The sequence below is a fragment of the Tiliqua scincoides genome, chromosome 1 (genome assembly GCF_035046505.1).
Source record: "Tiliqua scincoides isolate rTilSci1 chromosome 1, rTilSci1.hap2, whole genome shotgun sequence".
Lineage (NCBI taxonomy): Eukaryota > Metazoa > Chordata > Lepidosauria > Squamata > Scincidae > Tiliqua > Tiliqua scincoides.
The window spans coordinates 211586067-211610042 of NC_089821.1; the positions used below are offsets into that span (position 1 = coordinate 211586067).

The 23976-nt window shown below is 42.7% G+C and overlaps 1 protein-coding gene across 1 annotated transcript; it reads right to left on the reverse strand.

Moving 5' to 3' along the window:
* Nucleotides 1–3440: 3440 nt before the first annotated feature.
* ADAT2 (adenosine deaminase tRNA specific 2) lies at nt 3441–23911 on the reverse strand. Its single transcript, XM_066611263.1, has 6 exons — nt 23837–23911; nt 12126–12230; nt 8237–8387; nt 7508–7614; nt 4189–4261; nt 3441–4066 (listed from the first exon to the last, which is right to left on the reverse strand). The coding sequence occupies exons 1-6, from the start codon at nt 23885–23887 to the stop codon at nt 4026–4028; spliced, it is 528 nt and encodes a 175-aa protein (XP_066467360.1). The 5' UTR covers nt 23888–23911; the 3' UTR covers nt 3441–4025.
* Nucleotides 23912–23976: the final 65 nt, after the last annotated feature.

Below are 23976 nucleotides of genomic sequence, written 5' to 3' on the forward strand. Positions count from 1 at the left end.
GTCACTCAATTTTTGGTGCTGTCCACCAAAGAAGCAGCCGGCAAGTCAATGCCTCCCCTGTTGCTTGTACAAGCTGGGCCCCTTTGCACAGAGGCTGTATAGTGAGCTGAGGCAGCTCTGCCTGCTGCCTCTCCAGCAATTAATGATGAGGTGCTGTCTTTTTTATTACTGGGCAAACAGAGGCAGCTCTCCCTGTTGCCTCTCATCTCCAGCGTTTAACTGCACATTTGTCCCTGCCTGTTCTGTCTGCTGCAAGCCACCATAGCAACTGAGCTGAGAAGCAATTCTCCTTGCTTCCTCCATGCGTCTGTGGACTCTACTGGAGCAGAAAAAAGCAGCTTGGGAAAGGTAAAAGGTACTTTTCAAACTTTTGGGTCCTTTACTTTTTTAAAAAAAAATAAACTTGCTGGGCTAGGTGAGGCCCTGCCTCCCCTGACTGCACATCACATGACGTACACCCAGTTTTACACTTAAAAAAAAATCAGCATGATTTCCATGTAGAAAATATACAAGATCTGAAGCAGCTCTGAATGAGAGACGTGTTCTAAATTGCCTGGTCATTATACTGAATACTTTATTTAAAAAGAACAGCAGTGGCTATTTAAACTGTGTGTCATTTATGCAACATCTTAAATGCAAGTCCTTTTTTATTCTGAGCCAGGGGTGCCCAAACCCCGGCCCTGGGGCCACTTGCGGCCCTCGAGGCCTCTCAGTGCAGCCCTCAGGGAACCCCCAGTCTCCAATGAGCCTCTGGCCCTCTGGAGATTTGTTGGAGCCCACACTGGCCGGACGCAACTGCTGTCAGAGTGAGGGCGATTGTTTGAACTCTCACGTGAGCTGTGGGATGAGGGCTCCCTCCACTGCTTGCTTTTTCACATCTGTGATGCAGTAGCGGCAGGAAAGAAAAGGCCAGCCTTGCTTTGTGCAAGGCTTGTATAGGCTTGTATAGGCCTTGAGCTATTGCAAGACCTTCATTCATTCATATAAGTTCATCTTTAATATATTCACTTATGTAAACATATGTAAATTTATTCAAATTTTAAATGTAAATTAATTCTTTTTTTTTCCCCGGCCCCCAACATAGTGTCAGAGAGCTGATGTGGCCCTCCTGCCAAAAACTTTGGACACCCCTGTTCTGAGCAAACATTTCCTACTGTATAACGTACATTTTTACCCACCTCAAACAGAAAGGCATTTTACCTGCCTCCCCAACTACACTGGAACAAAATATGCACTTAAATATTACTTACCATAAAATGGTGACTGAATAAAGCTTACAACAAAATAATCTCTCTCTCTCTCTCTCTCTCTCTCACACACACACACACACACACAAATCTATAGCTATTTAGAAGTATATTGAAGTGCCATCTTGCACTACTATATTTAAGGCACAAACCAGAACAGCACCAGTACTGTCGCAAACTTACCATAACATATGTTTTCGCTGACTTAGGAGCCAGGGAGGCCAGCGCAAGGAGTTGCACTGGCTTACCCGTGCCAGATCCAGGCCTGGTGGGGTAAGTCTGTGTCGACTGAATGTCTGGTGGGCATTCCTGGGGCAGGAGGGCAGTTATGTGGGATCCTAACCCCCATTCCCAGGCAGTGCAGCGAGGCCCCTGGCCATTCTGTTCTGCTCAGATCTGCATCACTTTGTCAGGTGTCGCAGATCCAAGTAGGCCCAATGAGGCCACTGCAGCATGACACAGGATAAGAGGAAAGGTTTCTCCTTGCCTCAGGTTGTGCTGCTTTTGGCCCCAAACTTGTGCAGGATGCAGTTCAGGCCTGCTGGCCTGCCCACTCCAACACAAGTTAGGATTGGGCTGCTCATCACAAATATAGGGCCACAGGTGCTATAGAAGACATAAAAGGGACATGCTTCCTGCTTAGACTTACAGTCTACGGCTGAATAAACATGCTTATTCAAGTGCCTATTTTAAATCAATGAAAATTAAATCCAAGTAAAGTACTCAAGGATTGACGTGCAGGTATAGCTGCTTTAGAGCAAGAAAGAACATCAATCTCCCATTATTATTATAAATCAAAGAAGACACTTATGGGGCAAGTGATAGAAGTATGGTCTTTTATTATTTAACCATCAACAATACATTTCAATGTCTCAAGGTTTGTTGATCTATTTGATTCATTAATCATAGCAGAAGAACCAGTTATTGAAACAAGTCAGATTCTGACTTTTCTATTAGAAGAATATGTCCATAATATAAACATCCACAAGGCATTGCTTGTATCGCATTGCTTGTAATGCCTAACTGATGACATTTAGGAAAGGCAGACATCCCAGGCTGTCTTTTTGCTCAGTACATGCATTTGGGAGGAATCAAATCAGTATAGAACTGCCTGGGTTATTCATTATTGGAACAGCATGGCCCTCTTCTGGATTGTAATCATAATACATCAAAGAATAACACAACAGCACTGAGTGTCAACTCTTAACTTTGTCTTTGCTTTTCCTTATTCTTTTTCTCCCATCCCAGTTGGCTCTCAGGGTGCAATCCTAACTGACTTTCCAGCACTGGCATAGCTGTTCCAGTGGGACATGTGCTGCATGCAGCAGTTGGGGGGCAGTCACGGAGGCCTCCTCAAGGTAAGGCAATGTTTGTTCCCTTACCTCAGAGTTGCATTGCCCTTACCTTGGTGCTGGAAAGTTGGTTAGGATTGCACCCTTATCTCACCTTTCAAAATGTAACACTTTGGTAGCAGGGAGCAACAAGAAGTGGCAGTGAGTTCTTCTGAATTCTATTTTTGCCTAATTGATGACATTTGGGAAAGGCCAACATAAGCAGCCAAAATTTCAGCATCACTTCAGAAGTTTCCATTACAAATGTGGTCAGGCATAACTGACAGCTGATCATTCAAAAGTCTGTTCGCACAGATACAGTAAACATAGGTGCAGAAGTACTTCATCTGTAACCCTTTAGAAACATATTTTTCTATTTTTATCTGATAAATAATAGTTATATCAGACTTGAATTTTCTAGGTAGTTTTCTATTTTTACAAAAGCAGCTCTCTCTCTCCTGCTTGCAGTGGTAATTTTAGCACTCATAGGGCTGGTTCTCATGACAGCTTCCAGCCTGGCCATCACTGATTCCACTCATTCCCACTTGCTGGCACCATGAATGGAGTGCAGTCCTGCAGCTGAATGTGGGGGAACCGGAACTCAGAACATATTCTGTTTTAGTACGCTGCTGAGATCAGAGCTGACTAAGGGCCCAATCCTATCCAATTTTCCAGCACCGGTGCAGCCGCAATGCAGCCCCAAGGTAAAGGAACAAATGTTCCCATACCTTAAGGAGTCCTCTGTGACTGCTGCCCCACCACAAGATGCAGTGCATGCCACATTGGCACAGCAGCACTGGTACTGGAAAATTGGATAGGATTGGACCTTAAGGGCTCAATCCTATCCAACTTTCCAGGGCCGATGCAGCTGTGCCAATAGAGCGTGTGCTTCATCCTACAGTGGGGGCCAATTTCGGAAGCCTCCCCAAGGTAAGGGAATGTTTGTTTCCTTATCTTGGGGCTGCATCAGTGCTGGAGAAAGGATTGGGCCCTAAATAGTCTGACTAACCTGCCAGGAGTCAATACACACATTGTTCTGTGTACATCACTGGCCTCAATCTTGTCGTGTGGAACACCAGCGCCTGAAACCCAGTGCAAAGCACAGCTGCCACAGCAGGAAAAGTCATGAGAATTGATCTACCTCTACTTAAGTTTAAAACTGGTATGGTTATAGCAGTTCCCTCTAGACTACTAGCACTTAAAGGATGCTCTCCACTTTCTATTCCTCCCCCCCACAGAGAGGGGAGGAATTTTAACCAGAAGCTATATTTGTCCATTTTATATTATTTTAGCTTCCAAAAACCACAGGTGACACATTATTGCATAGAAAAGACTTTCTCCTCATCTTAGTGCTAGTTATCCAGAGACCAGAAGAAGAATAGGATTGTACAGGTCTTTCAAGGAGTTGTTATTCTTCTAGCTTCAGCTTACTATACACCACAACTAGTCATTTACTGCATTCCTTTTTTCGAACTTTTGATTTTGGTGCTGCCACAAAGAGAGAGAGAGAGAGAGAGAGAGAGAGAGAGAGAGAGAGAGAGAGAGAGAGAGAGCCATTAATATTCAAAGATGTAAGTACTAAGTTTAATTAGAATAATAATGAAACTTACCATTTGGATTTTCTTGCCTGTAAAAGGTTTTCAGCATTTCCACAGCTTCTTCAGATCGATAACCAGCTACACACTTCAGGGAAGATAACATATTGTTCACAAAGACATCCCAAGTGAAGCTATGTTGGCATTAGAATTTACCAAGTTCCTGACCCAAAAGAGAACTTTTGCATCTTTAATATCTATGCAGCATAAAGAACTTCAACAGAAGTGGCTTCTGCCCTCACAGCAATGACTTCTTGGGTTTGACCAGTACAGTAGTTTAAACCCACCCACAGTTCTTACTAGTGAGGTGTGGAGAATTGCTAGGGCATCTTCCCAAGTTTTTGCTTTCTGTTTCTGTCCTCACTAACTCAAATTCTTAAGGTTGTACACACCTGCCTTCCCCTTCTCAGAACTCCACAAGTGCCCACAGGCTCCACAAGGTTGGGGGAGGGGGTGCTGTTTTATAAGATAGGTCAGTCAACAGATATTATCCATGAAAACTAAATAGACCATCCAAAAGCAAGACAGACACTAGTATCAGACGCTAGTAACAACAGACAAAGGATTGGTATTGTCTATGTCTCAACTGTCAGCTTACCAGAAGAATCTGGCCAGTCCCTATAAGAAACAGGATGCTGGATTAGATGGGTAGGGTCTGATCCAGTGGGTTTCTTCTTATGTTACTGCTTAGAAATGGAACACTAGACCACTACATCATAGCTGCCCTAACATGAATGACTCTGGGCCCAATCCTATCCAATTTTCCAGTGCCAGTGCAGCTATGCCAATAGGGCATGCACTGTATCCTATGGTGGGGAGGCAGTCACAGAGACTTCATCAAGGTATGGAAACAGTTGTTTCCTTACCTCAGGCCTGCATTGCAGCTGCACTGGTGCTCGAAAGTTGGATAGGACTGGGCCCCCTGTGCTTCACAGTTTGCACTGACCAATCATTTTGCAGCCAAATGCAGCATGCTCATAGCCAAATTTGCAGCTATTGGAAACAAGGTCTGTTCAAATCTTAAAACTGTTATTCCTGAGAAGTTCAGTGAAATCCTACACTGTTCAATGAAGTTCAATGAAGCCCTACAACAAACCCTGTCTGAATTGTTACTTTAAACAAAATCTTTCTCTGTAATACTATCGCCCAATACTATGGCTCCCCAAAGCTCTAAATCAATGGTTCCCGAACTTCTTGGAAGTCGGGAACCACCTAAATCTTTGCATAGGAGAAAATGCACCGACTTGATCACCAGGATCACACTGCTGCTGGAAATGAAAAGGGGGGTTTTAAACCTACTTTTGGCAGTGCTGGCCTCCTGGGGGGGGCAGGTGTGGGGAGCCCATGGATGCCTCTGCAGGGTTCCCAAAGCCTCTGAATGCATAAAAATAGAGATCAAGAGAAACTCTTGTCCCTGCCACCCAAATTTCTATGGATAGGAATTTTTTTTTGTCTGGAGTAGCTACCCATCCCACAGCCTTCATACTTACAGTTGTACATACAGGTATACCAACCTCATCTGTTGATTGCAAGAACTAGGTCACTGAATATAACATTGTGTTTACCTCCTTACCTATGTGTTTCTGCCAAAATCTTCATAACTGTGATTTTCCGCTAGCTGCCAAGACTTCCTCAGCCCATCAAAATAATTGAGCTATATTACAACTTATTCCACCCACAAGTCATTCTCTAGCAACATTTACTCCTTGAAATGTGTGAATGAAAGCAACAGAACAAACACACATGGTACACTAAGCAGGATGCTTTCAGTAAGTGTCCAAATTTAAAAGCAAACGCCTACATAAAGGGATGCTTGCTACAAAGTCATCCACTGCAATTGCTTATGAATGTAAGTGAAATATCTGAAAACATTTTTTTCCTTCTCACACAGTTGACACAAGATAGATCTGAAGTGTCATCACTAGGCTAAATATCAGGATACTCTTTTTGTTGACTTTTTCCTCAGTTCACGGACATTTGAATCTGCTCCTATGATTGCTTCTGACCACTGTGGGTTTACTTTGTTCCATAGATGTCTTCATATAATGTAGCTATATATAGAAGGTGTCTCCAAAAAATGTACATACATTTTATTGAGCTCTAATTCATACATACTTCATCACAGAAAACCTGCAATTCTCAAACATCTAAGGGAAGCAGTTGAAGAGATGTGTGGAACCATCCTAGCACATACATTGGTGGACGCCTGTAGATCCCTTCAACAATGTCAGTGGTGTATAGACACCAATGGGGAACATTTTGATCACCTGGTCTAATTCCTTAACTAATTAATTAACCCATTTTTGCCCGGTCCACAGGTGTACACATTTGGTCCCTGTTGTGTATATGCAACGTTGGGCAAAAAAACTGAGGGCCAAATTCTATCCAATTTCCCAGCACTGATGCAGCCATGCCAACGAGGCATGCGCTGCATCCTGCAGTAGGGGAACAGCCATGGAGGCCTCCTCCAGGTAAGGGAACATTTGTTCCCTTTCCTCAGGGCTGCATTGCAGTTGCACCAACACTGGAAAGTTGGGTAGGATTAGGCCCTGAGGCCCCAATCCTATTAAAATTTCCAGTGCCAATGCAGCCATGCCAAAGGGCATGTGCAAGCTCCTGCAATTGGGGGCCAGTCGAGGAAGCCTCCTCAAGGTAACAGAACATTTGTTCCCTTACCTTGGTGTAGCACTGTGGCTGCATCAGGGCTGGAAAATTGGTTAAGATTGGGCCCTGGGTCAAGCAACTGCTTCTGTGTACACCATCTGCAGTACATATGTGAATTATAGCATAATAGACACTCCGTGTCCATTCATTTTTTAAAATGAAATATGCTTGTATCCTGACTTTCATTTCTGAAAGTTCACAGCTTACATGGGAACATGGAATTCCTAGTGGTCATGCAATGATTAGATTCACGTCCACTTAGCTTCTCCAGTTCTACACAATTATGAGCCCATTTTGATTACTACTAATGTAGCAATTCCTCTTTGCTCTTCATTCCACATGTTACAAAACATTAGGAAGCACACAGCATTTCAGTGTAGAACGATCCATACGATCCAACGATCAAGTGGCTGATCCATATCTTAAACCTCAAGTTGTTGGTTCATTAATGACACCCCAGTTGTTGAATCCTTCAGCAGTAAGTAAACAGGACTTAGCTCCAAACTGTTACTGGAGAAGACTCAGTGGCATTGAGTCTTTTCAGTGGTAGTCGCAGAAGTAAAGTACTGCAAGAACATCTCACCATATAGGATTGTACAATCCCAACTACATGTGTTTTTTGCATACCTTTTCATAAAGCTTTTAAGAGCACAAGAACAAAGTGTTTCACCTGAAATGGTTCCCCTGTGTCCATTAAAGCAGCAGAAGAGATGCTCAAAACCGAACCACAGCCTCCAAATCGCTCATTCTGGCAACCATATACAACCAGTGGGATTTATATAGATAAATTAAGGTATTAACTAGACCAGGAGAAGAAAGCACACAGATTAGCATTATCCCGATTTTATTATCTAGCTGTATTACCATGTGCCTTCACTTTCAAATTCATTCCTCCCTCCTGCCTTACAAACATCATAAAGCCTCCATTCCACAGATGCATTTATTACGAAATTCATAATATCCCAGACAAAACTTCTCTCACCCATTTTTGCTCTTCTGGCTCCAACACAAGGCTTCCATCTACTTAAAAGTGAGTATAATCACCCATTTTTATGAAATCCCCTGTCTCAGAGGTAGAGATTGCCTATTTTATACACAAAGCAGAAAATGCAAACCACAGAGTTAAAAAATATTAAAAATTTACTTTTCCTGCCCTTTATTGGCAATTCTGAAATCTGATGCCAGAGGCAGAGCACATCATCTGCCTTATGATAAGACTTGCCTTGTGCAGTATCTATTTCCTACATGCCAAGACTAGCTAAATGAAATTTTCTGCCCATAGTTTTTCAATAGATAAATCTCCACACAGAACTTAAGACACAAACATTTCCACAACCCTGTTAGCAAGCAGTGCACATGCTGAAAGTGACACAGCTGTGAATTATCTTACAAAGGATACTCATCACACGTAGGGCAGCCGCGCACATTATGCAGGGCTCAACAGTGACATATAACACAGTGTGGAGAAACACTTCCTTGGGGTCCTTCTTGTGCTGACGACACCAGTCTATGACCTGATCAATTGCCACCATTTCTGCATGGCGAGTAGCCTACAAGGAAACAGGAAGAAGAACACTAGCTATGTATACCAAATGGCAATGTGCTGGACTGAAGGGAAGAAGCAACCCAACAGAAAATTAGCTCTCTACTCAGTTGAAAGACAATATATGCTAAGGCAGCTTCCAAGGTTTCAAAACCTGTCATCCTTTCTGGTCCATAAATGAATTATACTGCAACAGCTGGCTTGAAATTCTCCAGACACCTGAATAAAACAAGAAGGTGAAGCTACCATGGACTTTTTGCATCACAACAGCTCATGTGCAAGCTCTAAACATATTATAGACGAGTGGCAAGACATGGTAAGGGCAGTTTGACAGTGGAATAGATTGCTGAGGAAGATGGTGGACTCCCCCTCACTGGAAATCTCCAAGCAGAGACTCAACAGGCACCTGCTGGAGATGCTCTAGGAAGGTTTCCAGCTACAGGCAGGAGGTTGGACTAGACAACCTTATGTGTACCTTCTGACTATGATTCTGTGATCACAGCTAACTATCTCCTGGAATTCTGTTAATAAATGATACACACACACACACCCCAGAAGGGGTGGATGATGCCAATTGCCTGCAATCTGTTTATACACTCATCACATCAATAAAGATTCATGTCTGAATCCACCCCTAGTATTGCTTAAAAACAACAACAATATGTGAGTTCCAGGATCTGGGCACACTATTTATATTCTTCTACGGAGAAGATCCCGGTATACTTAACTTCTATGTGAATGTGTGTGTGTGCATTTTTCACCTTTCTGGGGTTTGTCATTATGCTTATTATCTTTATCTTAAATTTTTCTTTATCACAGAAGATCCACAATGACCAACCCTGATGACATAATGTGGTAACATCTCACTGCAGCCAAAACCATTAGCAAACAAAACCATATACGAGTAAAACAAGGCCATTGCACTCATAAAATGTAGTTTGAAAAGAATAATGTCTCATCACTAAAATAGAAAAACATGAAGTTTTTGTTTTTTTTTAATCAAAAAGTTATTCCTCATCAACATTTTATATTAAGGTAACTCACACCCAAAAGGAATTCTGTTTTCCCTTTACCTCTTGTTAAGGAATGATAAATTAACTTGCCATTAAAAATATCCCAGGAACAACAAATAAAAGCATTACACAGATTTCTTTTAAGGGCAAGGACATGGGGTGGGGGGCAGAGAGACCATGGTTATTTGAAAGAAGAAATGCCCAGCTACAACCAAAACCCTAACCATGTCAGATAATCTACTTTCTTATTTTGAACCAACTCAGTCTATGAATAAACATTAGGGAGGAAATGAGACCAACAAGTCATTAGAACTCCAAGGAACACACAGGAGACTGTCTCACTTGCAAAAGCTTTAGGCAAGCTCACAGATGCAATCTCTAGTCACTTCCAATTAGAAATATTTAAAAGTGTTCCTAGGCTGAACTGAACATCAGTATTTTGCCACTGACACTAGCTAATACTTCTGTTGAATTTAGTTATAAAATGGAAAATGTGTTTTGATAAGAGAAACCTGTATGTATCCCCAGTATCGATGGCTATTTAGTTTAGAGAGGGGGAGGCTGTGCATCTCACTGAACTCCACTTGCTATTTTATCATTTAACGATGATAAAACAATGACCCAAATAAAAGAGAAAAGGTTAAGTGTCTGGCAGATTTAAAATGTGCTACTCAAAATAAAGACCTGAATAGATGCAATTGATAAGAAATATCTTTTTATTGTAGTAATGTCCGCTTGCTATTTTTTAAGATGTTTTTAGTTGTGATGGTTTTAATGTTTTAATTTGTGTTAATTGTGATTTATGTTTTTGGTGCTTAAACTATGCTGTAAGCCACCTTGGGTCCCTTCAGGGAGAAAGACAGGATAGAAATATAGTAAATTAAATAAATAAATAGTTACCAATTTCTACTGAATCTATAAGTCAGTTATATAAATACAATCTTGCATTTGAATGTAAATTTCACCTAGTCCTCCAAAAGGTCATGCCCAGCAGATGCCATGAATACCATGAAGCACTCCAGTAAGTGTTCATCTTTCAACCCATCCTAGAGCTAGCACCATCTGCATACACTCTAAAAGCCTTCTCAGTGTCTGCTCTGTATTCATTGCTCTGTGCAAGGTTGCACAGGGGAGAGGAGATGCCAGAGCGGCTAACGTTCTGACCATCTTTTTTCCAAGAGAGCTTCCTAACCCATTCTTGTAAGTGAATTTGTCGTGTATGTTTGATGTGTAATCTTCTCCAGAGATGAACTGGCAATCTCCAAAAGCAGGAATGAATAAATACCTCTACAACTGTAACAAAGAATGAATACACCTTTCCCTCCTTATACATACCTAATCTGTTTCTGAAAACAGCCCTTATAGTGAACATTTGGATTACATTTACATTAATTCAATGGGAAAAATTCTAACTTGTTCCAAAGCCATTTCAAGTTCATCTCAAAATCACCCTAAATGACTAATAGCAAAAGGAAAATGTTGCGTGACACAGAAAAACAAAATAAGTAACATTTAATGACAACATTACACAGCAGGAATAAAGTATTAAAGTCAATGATGAACATGTTTAAGAAGTTATAGTATCACACAATGAGGTTTACCACAAGCTTCAGTTGCAAACTATGAACAACTCTCTCATGTTTCACCTGTTTTCCCAGTTTTCCAATATGTTTTTTTTTTCATTTTCCATTCTTTAGCACCCTTATTCACAGTAATGGCAAAAATGCAGCACAAAAACAGATACACTGTGAAAGGGAACATGTAATGCACATGTCTTGAAAGTGTGAGGATGTGCTACCCATCAGGCAGCGCATCTCACACAGAGGGCACCTCTTTCCCAGCCGTACTGCAAGGGTCCTAAAGAGCACATCCTCTACCCACAAGAGCACACTTGAGAAAGGGTTCTAGACCTGTCTTACCAGGGAGAAAAAATCCAAATTTGAACTGACCTCCTTGTACTCCTTCTTGGACACATGTGCTAGAGTCATCCCCATCTCGGCCTCCGGAGGTCAAAGTGGAAGGCAGGTGTACCCAATGGGTAAAATGCGAGGTAGACCTTGCTTCTGTGACAGAACTAGTTCTGGTCTTGCAATGCATTCTGGGGTGAAGCTGGGTGGAGACAAGGGCTTCCACGTGGCCCAGAAGAGGCCGAAAAGAGTGTCTGGAACTGTGAAAACACAGCAAAAATGCTGCACAACTATCAGGCAAGTTACTGGGGGCTTTTTAAAAATATTCTGAACAAGTTTGGAGTGAGTCCCTGGTATCTGTGGATAACCAAAACCGCAGATACCAGATCCATGGAAACCAGGGCCCGCCTGCACTATAAGGCTAACTTGTTAAAAAAAAATTAAAAAATCAATAAAACAACATATAGAACACGAGACAAAACCATCCAAAGCAGTACTTGCCATCCAAAAATTAGTACTTGCCAATAGTCACAGATCAGGGCTGAACACTTCCTGAACACTTGAATGTCTTGCAAAAATGAAAAATTGTCATGATCTTCCCAAAGCTATATAAGGAGAGTTACAAGTAAATCTCCCTTAGGATGTTGAAGAGCTGAGGGACAACTACTAAAAATACAGTACTTTTCACATTTAACTTCCAACAAAAGGAACACCAAAGCACATAAAATTCACAGAAGTGGCAATAGCTCAAGACAATATACCAACTTAAGCATTTTTTTTTAATTTTATTTTTAAAGGAGTGTCTTACATTTGTTTACAACTTACATTTTTTGTTTCATTCACTTCATTCTTTCCTTTCCCAATGATCTCATTATTGTAGACCATTAGACAGCCAACAGGTACTTCACCATTTTTTAGTGCTTCTTTAGCCTGTTGGACATAAAAAGCACAGCACGACTAATGTCAGGAGTTTTCTGAGTCTGCTTCATCATTAATTGTATACTGAGTAGCAAAGTACATTCAGGCCCAAATTCTAACTAACTTTCCAGCTCTGACATAGCTGTCAGAGGATATATGCCAATGGAGTATATGCTGTATCCTGCAGTTGGGGGGCAGTCATGGGGACCCCCCTCAAGGTAAGGGAATGTTTGTTCCTTTATCTCAGAGCTGCATTGTCCTTAGGATGGTGCTCGAAAGTTGGTTAGGATTGCACCCTCAATGACATTCTCCTCCACTCACAATACCAGCATTAAACAAGCATTTCAACACAAAAGATTCCCTATTTAATGGACTGACCATAAGCAGACACACTCATAAGAAAAGAACATCCCTAATCCAGGGATGTGAGCTGTGGGAGAATGGATAACAAAATTCGTCAAGGATGCATTTTCTGTCACTGCAATCGCAGGCCCATGGCATACCTACCACAAAACAAGAACCTGAGAGTTTATACCACCTTAATGTCCTTAATGTTTATTGTGATATTGGATGATACCTGAGGGCTCAGTCCTATCCAATTTTCCAGTGCCTTTGCTGCTGTGCCAGTGGGGTATGCACTGCTTCCTGCGTTGGGGAGGCAGAGGCCTCCACAAGGTATGGGAACATTTGTTCCCTTACCTTGGGGCTGCATTGCAGCTGCACCGGTGCTGGAAAGTTGGATAGGATTGGGCCCTGAGTCATTCGCCCTGGGTCTGATAAAACGGCAGGATTTTCTTCACTTCCATGGAGAACATCACTTGTGGTTTCAGAGGAATATAGTTGTCACTGATAGATCTGCACTGCACTGCACTTAAGAGTAAACAGGAGAACATCCTATACTTTTCATGTGGTTCAACCACAATAAGCTTTCAGGACAAAACAGATTTGAATTTAGGGCTTTTGTCTCAGAGTTCAGAGTAATCTGCGCAGCTGAGATAGATTCACTATTTGCTTAAATTTCTATATCGGAAGGTGTCTCTCTAACTTAAGCGAACAACTGATTTATCTGACCATATTAAAATACAATTTTCTGTCCTTAGTTTGATATACAAGCTTACCTGTGGGAATATTTTTATGATTATATAATAGTCTTCCTTTATTTCTTTGAGACATTTATATCTTGCCTTTCCCATGCCGAAACAAATGCCCAAGTTGGCTTACAAAGCTCCATAATAAAATACAAAGCATCATAACAGAAGAAAAAGCAACAAAAGAACATTAAAAATATTAATTTTAACATTAAACAGTGACACATAAAACAAAAACCAAGGGAAGGTCTAACATATATCGTTGAGCCACTGGGGGGAACAAATAAGTCCAGGGAGGCAGACAAGTCACAGCATGTTTTTTATTTTTATTTATGATATTAAAATATTTGTATTTTTACTACTGTGTTTCCCTGATAATAAGACACTGTCATATATTTATTTTTTTTTGCTCCAAAAAACACGCTAGGTCAGGGGTGTCAAACTCGTTTCACACAGAGGGCCACAGTTAGCATTCAGAATGCCTGCTGAGGCCGTAAGTGACGTCATTAACCAGAAAGTGACATCATTAAGCAGCTTATGGCCAGAAATCAGCACTTTGTTCTCATTAACTGCAAATGACAGAAGAGAAAATACACAAATCTTGGTTATATTTCAAGATATGGGAAAGCCCAATTTTCATGTGGGCTGCTGTAACAGCACTGCTCAGCAGCTGAGACCCTGAAGGTTGGATAAAAAGCTTCCGGGGGCCGCATCCGGCCCCCGGGTCTTATGTTTGACACCCCTGCACTAGGTCTTATTTTGGGGGTAGGTCTTTTCTTTTCTTTTTTTTAATGTACAATAATCCACAGTCATTCATGTCCAAAAATACACCTTACAAAAATATCCCCTCAGCACCCAGGAGAATGCCTGCCTGCCTACTCAGAAGTCAGTCCCTTTATAGTTAATGGGACTTACTCCCTGGAAGGTGTGGAGAGTCTCAGAGCCCGGGGTTGCCTCGCTTGCTGCTTCCCACCTCAGCTCCTCCTCAGCATCCTCTGCCCAAGGCAGCACAGCAGTTCCCGGTCATGGTGCAAGGGCCTTGCAATGCAAGGGAACGCCTGACTGCTTCCCCCACCCTCTCATAAGAATGTAAGAAGAGCCCTGATGGGTCAGGCCCAGTGTCCTGTATCTCACCGTGGCCCAACAGACATAAGAACAGCCCCACTGGATCAGGCCATAGGCCCATCTAGTCCAGCTTCCTGTATCTCACAGCGGCCCACCAAATGCCCCAGGGAGCACACCAGATAACAAGAGACCTCATCCTGGTGCCCTCCCCTGCATCTGGCATTCTGACATAACCCATTTCTAAAATCAGGAGGTTGCGCATACACATCATGGCTTCTCAGGGAGACATCTCAGGGAGCACCCAAGACAACAAGATACCTGCATCCTGGTGCCACTCCCTTGCACAGTTTGTAACCTGTGATGGACTTTTCTTCTATAAATCTGTCTGAACCCCTTTTAAAGGCATCCAGGCCAGATGCCATCACTACATCCTGTGGCAAGGAGTTCCACAGACCAATTACTCTCCTACTGTGATGGAGGCAGTTAGTGCAGTGTTTCTCAATGTTTGTCCTCCACGGTTTTTTTTTCTTCCCTGAATTTTATTATATTACATAAACTAAACTAAACAAAAAGAAAAACAGAGTATAACATTGATACGTGCTAATGAATTACTTTTTTTAAAAATGGGAAAGAAAAAAAATATTTATACACATACATGACCAGAGTATCTACATATCAACACTGCATGTGGTTTATGTTATTATGTCAAGGAATGGCCTCCAGATATCCTCAAATAAATCCATACGCAGTTGATGCCGATAGGCCATTTGCTTGAATACTGATAAATGTAATATATCCAATTCGTCCATTGGGCATATGTAAGTTGGCATCTCTCCTTCCAATGAAGAAATATAAGTCTTTTTGCTACCTTCAGTGCACAGAGAGTCCATTTCAATTGTCCAGGTGTGAGTCTTCAGATAACGGATAATTAAGAATTACAAACATATCCATAAAAATTAAAGGTTGCTGTAGGACTATCTTTATAATATTATTTCACTTGTACATCCTGATCAGGTTGGATTTATACATGGTCAATAAGGGGCTGATAATCTACGATTAGTAGTAGATCTGATTACTTTGAAATTAAAAAAACAAACATCAGTCTGCTGTTATCTCATTGGACGCTGAGAAGGCTTTTGACCGAGTTCAATGGCAATTTAGTCTATCTAGCCTCACAAAATTTGGAATACCTCAAGAGTTTGTACAATGGATTCAGATTTTATATTCTCGGCCCACATCACAAATAATAACAAATGGTTGTATATCTCCCAAAATATATTTGGGTAAAGGAACCAGGCAGGAACCAGGAGCAAAACAGGGTGTGGGTGGCATTTGATTTGGATGAAGTTGTTACCTTGTACAGCACAAGTTGAAAATGAAATAGAGTTGTACTAAATCATTTACACTGTATGCTGAACCAGTGACATGTTTTAATTTCACAGGAACAAATTTGGAGGTTGCTGTGGCTTTTGACCCCCTAATAGAGTTGCCTGTTAGTCTAGAATTTTGTTCGCTTGGCCAGCGGACAGAACTGGAGAATGCAAAGTCAGAAAAAAATTCTCTTTGAGTCATTTTTGTTGTTAATGTACATGTTTGAGCGGTTTTAATGCATGCATGCTCACAATCTCATAACATGGTGAGAAGTAGTCTGCATTTGTAGTGTAGTGTGACTACAAGAGCCATGAATGCTGCCATGAACAGCAATATCCTAGAGTCACAAGACTGGAAAGAACTAGCACAATCAGAGAACAATGGTTGGGCATATTTTGAGCCCAATCCTATCCAACTTTCCAGCATGGATGCAGCCGCAATGCAGCTCCAAGGTAAGGGAACAAATGTTCCTTTATCTGTGATAGCCCCTCCACTCAATGACATCGATAGAGGGGTGTGGGCTGCACCGGGTGAGGTGCATGGGGGCTGATCCTACTTTTGGTCAAACTTTTTAAAATCTTGATGTTTTTAGAGATTAAAATCTCTAATCTTTAATCTCTGTTTAGAGCCTCTTGCCTGTGCAATTAGGCAAAACTCCAGAATTCAAGGAGTTAAATATAATAATAGTGAATTTAAGATTGTTTTGTATGCTGATGATATATTGTTATTTATTGCAGACCCCCTCATGTGTATACCCGAATTACTGAAACTTATTAACATTTTTGGTAATATTTCTGGTTACACTATTAATTGGAGCAAATCTGAAGTATTGCCTCTTGGAGAGAGTATTTTGCAAGATATATTTAGTGTATGGAAGTTTAGGTGGTGTCCTGAGTTTATTAGGTATTTGGGAATTCTTATTCCCAGAGATATCAAGCAGATGATTAAATTGAATTTTGATAAGCTGATACTTGATATCTCATTGGATCTTGATAAATGGACATCCCTAAATCTGTCTCTATGGGGAAAAGTGAATACTTTAAAAATGAATATTATTCCTCGTATTATATATGTACTACATGCAATTTTTTTGTATATACCACAAAGTCATTTTAATAAGTTTTATATTTTGTTTAGGAAGTTTTTATGGGGTTCTGCAACACCAAGGATTTCATTAAAACAGATGCAATTGTCACATAAGGAGGGAGGGTTTGGACTTCCCAACCTTAATCTGTACCATTTTGCATACTTGCTAACTTTCTGCAATAGATGGAATAACCAGCAGAGTGAGATAGTAGTGATAGTAGTAGTAGTAGTAGTAGTAGTAGTAGTAGTAGTAATAGTAGTAGTAGTAGTAACTTTATTGTCATTGTGCTACAGCACAACAAAATTTATGCACCTGAGATACAAGCATAAATATATACTACAATTCCAACAATCACACTCTACACACTCACCCACACGTTTTATACAACATGCATCATAATATAAAAACAGTATAACAGAACATAATGCCCAGGAGCATGGTAACAACTATATCACCTTATTCAACGTAATTATGGCTGTGGGATAAAAACTGTTCAGGAGTCGTGTGGTGCTGCTCTAATAGTTCTGTATCATCTACCCAAAGGCAACAGTTCAAAGAACTTATGAGCCAGATGGAAGGGGTCTCTAAGAACATAAGAACATAAGAACAACCCCACTGGATCAGGCCATAGGCCCATCTAGTCCAGCTTCCTGTATCTCACAGCGGCCCACCAAATGCCCCAGGGAGCACACCAGATAACGAGACCTCATCCTGGTGCCCTCCCTTGCATCTGGCATTCTGACATAACCCATTTCTAAAATCAGGAGGTTGCGCATACACATCATGGCTTGTACCCCATAATGGATTTTTCCTCCAGAAACTTGTCCAATCCCCTTTTAAAGGCGTCTAGGCTAGATGCCAGCACCACATCCTGTGGCAAGGAGTTCCACAGACCAACCACACGCTGAGTAAAGAAATATTTTCTTTTGTCTGTCCTAACCCGCCCAACACTCAATTTTAGTGGATGTCCCCTGGTTCTGGTGTTATGTGAGAGTGTAAAGAGCATCTCCCTATCCACTCTGTCCATCCCCTGCATAATTTTGTATGTCTCAATCATGTCCCCCCTCAGGCGTCTCTTTTCTAGGCCGAAGAGGCCCAAACGCCGTAGCCTTTCCTCATAAGGAAGGTGCCCCAGCCCCGTAATCATCTTAGTCGCTCTCTTTTGCACCTTTTCCATTTCCACTATGTCTTTTTTGAGATGCGGCGACCAGAACTGGACACAATACTCCAGGTGTGGCCTTACCATAGATTTGTACAACAGCATTATAATATTAGCCGTTTTGTTCTCAATACCCTTCCTAATGATCCCAAGCATAGAATTGGCCTTCTTCACTGCCGCCGCACATTGGGTCGACACTTTCATCGACCTGTTCACCACCACCCCAAGATCTCTCTCCCGATCTGTCACAGACAGCTCAGAACCCATCAGCCTATATCTAAAGTTTTGATTTTTTGCCCCAATGTGCTTGACTTTACACTTACTGACATTGAAGCGCATCTGCCATTTTGCTGCCCATTCTGCCAGTCTGGAGAGAACCTTCTGGAGCTCCTCACAATCACTTCTGGTCTTCACCACTCGGAAAAGTTTGGTGTCGTCTGCAAACTTAGCCACTTCACTGCTCAACCCTGTCTCCAGGTCATTTATGAAGAGGTTGAAAAGCACCGGTCCCAGGACAGATCCTTGGGGCACACCGCTTTTCACCTCTCTCCATTGAGAAAATTGCCCATTGACACCTACTCTCTGCTTCCTGGCCTCCAACCAGTTCTCAATCCATGAGAGGACCTGTCCTCCAATTCCCTGACTGTGGAGTTTTTTCAGTAGCCTTTGGTGAGGGACCGTGTCAAATGCCTTCTGAAAGTCCAGATATATAATGTCCATGGGTTCTACCACATCCACATGTCTGTTGACCTTTTCAGAGAATTCTATAAGGTTCGTGAGGCAAGACTTACCCTTACAGAAGCCATGCTGACTCTCCCTCAGCAAGGCCAGTTTGTCTATGTGTTTTGAGATCCTATCTTTGATGAGGCATTCCACCATCTTACCCGGTATGGATGTTAGGCTGACCAGCCTATAGTTTCCTGGGTCCCCCCTCTTTCCCTTTTTAAAAATAGGCATGACATTTGCTATCATCCAATCTTCTGGCACCGTGGCCGTTTTGAGGAACAAGTTGCATACCTTAGTCAAGAGATCTGCAACTTCATTCTTCAATTCTTTAATAACTCTTGGGTGGATGCCATCAGGGCCCGGTGAATTATTGATCTTTAATTTATCAATGAGGTCTGAAACATCTTCTCTTTTAACCTCTATCTGACTTAACTCCTCGGTCAGGAGGGGCTGTTTGGGCAGCAGTATCTGCCCGAGGTCTTCTGCCGTGAAGACAGATGCAAAGAACTCATTTAATTTCTCTGCCATCTCTAAGACTCCTTTTATCTCCCCTTTCCCTCCCTCACCATCCAGAGGGCCAACCGCTTCTCTGGCGGGTTTCCTGCTTCTAACATATTTGAAGAAGCTTTTATTATTCCCCTTAATGTTGCTGGCCATGCGTTCCTCATAGTCTCGCTTGGCCTCCCATATCACCTTCTTACATTTCTTTTGCCACAGTTTATGTTCCTTTTTATTCTTCTCATTAGGGCAAGACTTCCATTTATGGAAGGAAGCTTCCTTGCCCTTCACAACCTCTCTAACTTGGCTGGTTAGCCATGCGGGCACCCTCCTGGATTTATTGGAACCCTTCTTTCTTTGCGGTATACACCTCTGCTGGGCCTCTATTACTGTTGTTTTAAGCAGCCTCCATGCATTCTGGAGAGATTGGACTCTTTTTACCCTCCCTTTCAACCTCCTTCTAACCAGCCTCCTCATTTGGGGGAAGTCTGCCTGTCGGAAGTCAAGGGTTTTTGTTAGAGATTTGCCTGGTATTCTTCCCCCAACGTGCATGTCAAAACGGATCGCAGCATGATCACTGTTCCCCAATGGCTCAGTAACGTTTACATCTCTAACCAGGTCCTGCGTACCGCACAATATTAAATCCAGAGTCACCTGTCCTCTGGTGGGCTCCGTGACTAGCTGCTCTAAGCCACAGTCATTTAGCACGTCAAGAAATCCGGTTTCCTTATCGTGACCAGAACACAAATTGACCCAGTCAATATGAGAATAATTGAAGTCCCCCATGATTACAACCCTGTCCCTCCTTGTCACCTCCCTGATATGTTTCCTCATTTCAAGGTCCCCATCCAATTTCTGGTCTGGAGGACGATAGCACGCCCCCAGTATTACATCGCTGCACAAGCCTGGTAATTTAACCCACAGAGATTCTACGGTGGAGTCGGACCCACCTTCAATCTCTACTTTGCTGGATTCTATCCCTTCCTTAACATAAAGGGCCACCCCACCTCCAACACGCCCCTGCCTGTCCCTCCTGTAGAGTTTATAGCCCGGGATTGCGGTGTCCCACTGATTCTCCGCATTCCACCAGGTTTCCGTTATGCCCACTATGTCAATGTTTTCCCTTGTCACCAGACATTCCAGTTCTCCCACCTTTGCTCGTAGACTTCGGGCATTCGCATAAAAGCATTTGTACACAGAATGCCCCAGGATGGGCTGCTTATTCGCTCCTTTGTCCCCACATCCTCTCATTGTGCCAAACCGTCTATCACATCCCATCACACTACCTTTCCCAATTTCTTCTCCTGCTCTGCCTTTGCCTTGTTGTTCTCTAACCTTCCCATCCTCATCCCATAGGGATGAGGAGTCCCAAACCGGATGCCCCTCGGCTCCTCAGAATACCCTCTCAGAATACTATGTGACTTCTACAGACAGCGAGATGTATAGATGTCCTCCAAAGCTGGTAGATGAAGGTTGATGATGTGCTGCGCGATCTTAATAATTCTCTGCAGAGCTTTTTTGTCCCCTGCAGATATCCCACCAAGATATCATAGGTTAGGACACTCTCAGTGGTGCAATGATAGTAAGACACAAGCAGCTGCTGTGACAAATTTAACCTCCCAAGCTTCCTCAGAAAATATAACTGCTTTTGTGCCTTTTTTATCAACTTGCTGGTGTTAATAGTCCATGAGAGGTCCTCTGTGATGTAAATACCTAGGAATTTGAAACTAGCAACCCTCTCCACCTCCTCACCATTTATGTATAATGGTGTGTATACATCCCTCTTTTTTCAGAAGTCAATTATAAGTTCTTTAGTTTTTTTGATGTTAACTGAGAGATTATTTTCTTTGCACCACAATAACAACTCCTGTACCTCCTTCCTATAAGCAGACTCATCATTCCCGCTAACAAGCCCCACCACTGTAGTATCGTCTGCAAATTTTATAATTTCATTGGTGTTATGTGATGGGGTACAATCATGTGTATACAGGAAATAGAGGAAGGGGCTGCGCACACAGCCTTGGAGAGCTCCTGTATTTAATATCATGGTGGAAGAATGATAAGAGCCCATCCTAACTGACTGTGGCCTATTTGACAAAAAGTCCTTTATCCACAGACAAATGTCTTGCTGTATGCCCAAACTAGTCATTTTAAAAAAAACAGCCTGCTAGGTAGAATGGTGTTAAAAGCAGAACTATAATCCACAAATAACAGCCGTACTTATGTACCCCGTTGTTCCAAATGACTGTAAGACTGTATTTAAAAAAATAGAGATGGCATCATCATTCGACCTATTACTCCTGTATGCAAATTGACAAGGATCCAAGGTGGGTGGAAGACCAGACTTAATATGTTTCAACATCAGCCTCTCAAAACACTTCATAATTACCAAAGTTAGAGCCACAGGTCGATAATCACTGAGAGAAGCAACTACTGTCTGCTTAGGAACTGGCACTATAATAGATGTCTTCAAGATAGTAGATACCATCATGGGTGGTGTTAGAAATGTCTGTGTTAGCGCCATTGTGTAAATGGGTAGCACTGGGGTCTAAACATGTCGATAATCGACAAGTACCTGTGACAGTAATCTCAGCTAGGTATATTTGGAATATGATGGCATGGAAGTTTGAATTTGATCCCTATTCCCACTGCAGATTAACGTTATGGATGAATCTAGAGATTAATAGGGAATCTTTTTATGGAGGAGCTGGACTGAAAGAGCAATTTTTACATTAGATCAACTTATTGATCAGGATCAGGAATTTTTCTCATTTGATAGACTTAATGAACAGTATCACCTTCCAAAGTCTGCTAGCTGGCAATATTTACAGTTGCAACATTTATTAGTTTCTAAATTTGGTCCCTCTGCATTATCTGCTTCACAAACTCCCCCACTCTTAGACATACTTATGCAGTCTGTTGATATGAAGAAGCCAGTAATATTTGTTTATAAATATCTAATGTCATGTACTAAGTTTGATACACGTTTACTTCGAACTAAATGGAACTCTGAATTGGATTGTCCTATCCTGGGTGAGTAATGGGCTGTGGCACTTAAGAATACACAAGCAATATCTAGAAATCTTAAATTATGCCTAATACAGCAAAAAATACTCTTTAGAATATATTGGACACCACTGAGGCTATTCCTTAAAGGACTTAGCAAGGGATCTAGACGTTGGAGATGCTTGAGTTTGAATGCTACACTTACACATACGTTGTGGTCATGTCCTGTTATTGTAAGCTTTTGGGATGAAATTAATTAATGTATGTATGTACTAATTCATATACTGTACCACTTCACATGGTCTACCTATTTGAAATACCACCAGAAGAAATTGGCGATGACATCATCGCCATTTACTTCTGGGTTGGGAGGCCAGATGCGACATGACAAACTCTAGTAAGAAGCTCAGGGTGGATGGGAGGGCTTTTTCAAGAGCGGGAAAGAATGCTTTGGAGCTTTGCCCATTGAGCCAAGCCTCATAAGAACATAAGAAGAGCCCTGCTGGATCAGGCCAAAGGCCCATCTAGTCCAGCTTCCTGTATCTCACAGTGGCCCATCAAATGCTTCAGAGAACAGACACAAGACCACAAGATACTTGCATTTCACTGCCACCTGCCTGCATCTACCGTTCTATTTCCAGGAGCCTCCTACCAGTTTGTTGTGTCTCCTTCCTGGTCTCACTACCAGGCAGCAGGTATCGAGGGGTCCAGTGGGTACCACCAGGCACCACCTCAAGTACCACTGGCTGAGAAACACTTGAGTTAGTGCAAAAGGACCATTTTCCAGGTCAATGCAAGTGGCGTGCAAGAAGGTCAGGGAACGCGGCTGACATCTGGGCCTATCAGGTGGAAAGCAGTGCAGAAGCAGCAGTAGGGCTCCTGGGGCTTGGAGGACTTGGACAGCAGAAAGCATTTGGTCCTGCAGCGGAGAGAAAAACCTGCTTCTGCAGACATTCCCACAATCTTCCTGTTCCAGAGAAATACCCGTGTTGGATGTTTTCTGTTAGGACTAAGAGCCTTGTGGCAGCTTCAAGACTTTGAGCCCAGTCCTGTGCATGCCTACTGTAAAGTAAGTTCCATTCTAGTCAATGGGGCTTACTCCCAGGAAAGTGTGGATAGGACTGCAGCCTTGCAGCCCAAGCCTATACGTGTCTACTCAGAAGTACTTTCCATTCTAGTTAATGGGGCTTACTCCCAGGTAAGAGTGGACAGGATTGCAGCCTTAAGAGCCCAATCCTAGGCAGATCTGCTCAGAAGTCCCATTAGAGTCAATGGGGTTTACTCCCAGGGAAGTGTGGGTAGGACTGCAGCCTCAGAGCCCGAGCACAGGCAAGTCTACTCAGAAGTAAGTGCCATCAGAGTCAATGGGGCTTACTCCCAGGAAAGTGTGGGTAGGACTGCAGCCTGAGAGCCCAAGCCCAGGCAGGTCTATTCAGAAGTCAGTCCCACTGTAGTCAGTGGGGCTTGCTCCCAGGTAGAGTGGCCAGGACTGCAGCCTGCTGCGCACCCTATGGCGAAGATGCCAGAGGCGCCTCCTGCCCGCAGCGGTGACGGTGCGAGCGCAGTTGCCCCTCTCTGGCACCGCCCCTTCCTCCCCCCCCCCCCCGGGCACAGTCACCATGTCTACGGCTCGGTCCATCCAGGCTTCCGTCTCTCCGGCGGCTGCCATCTCTGCGGAGGAAGCAACACGGAACCCACGGCGCGCGGCACAAGGATCCGGGGGACGCGGGGAGGACGGACCGCGGCCCGGCGGGGGAC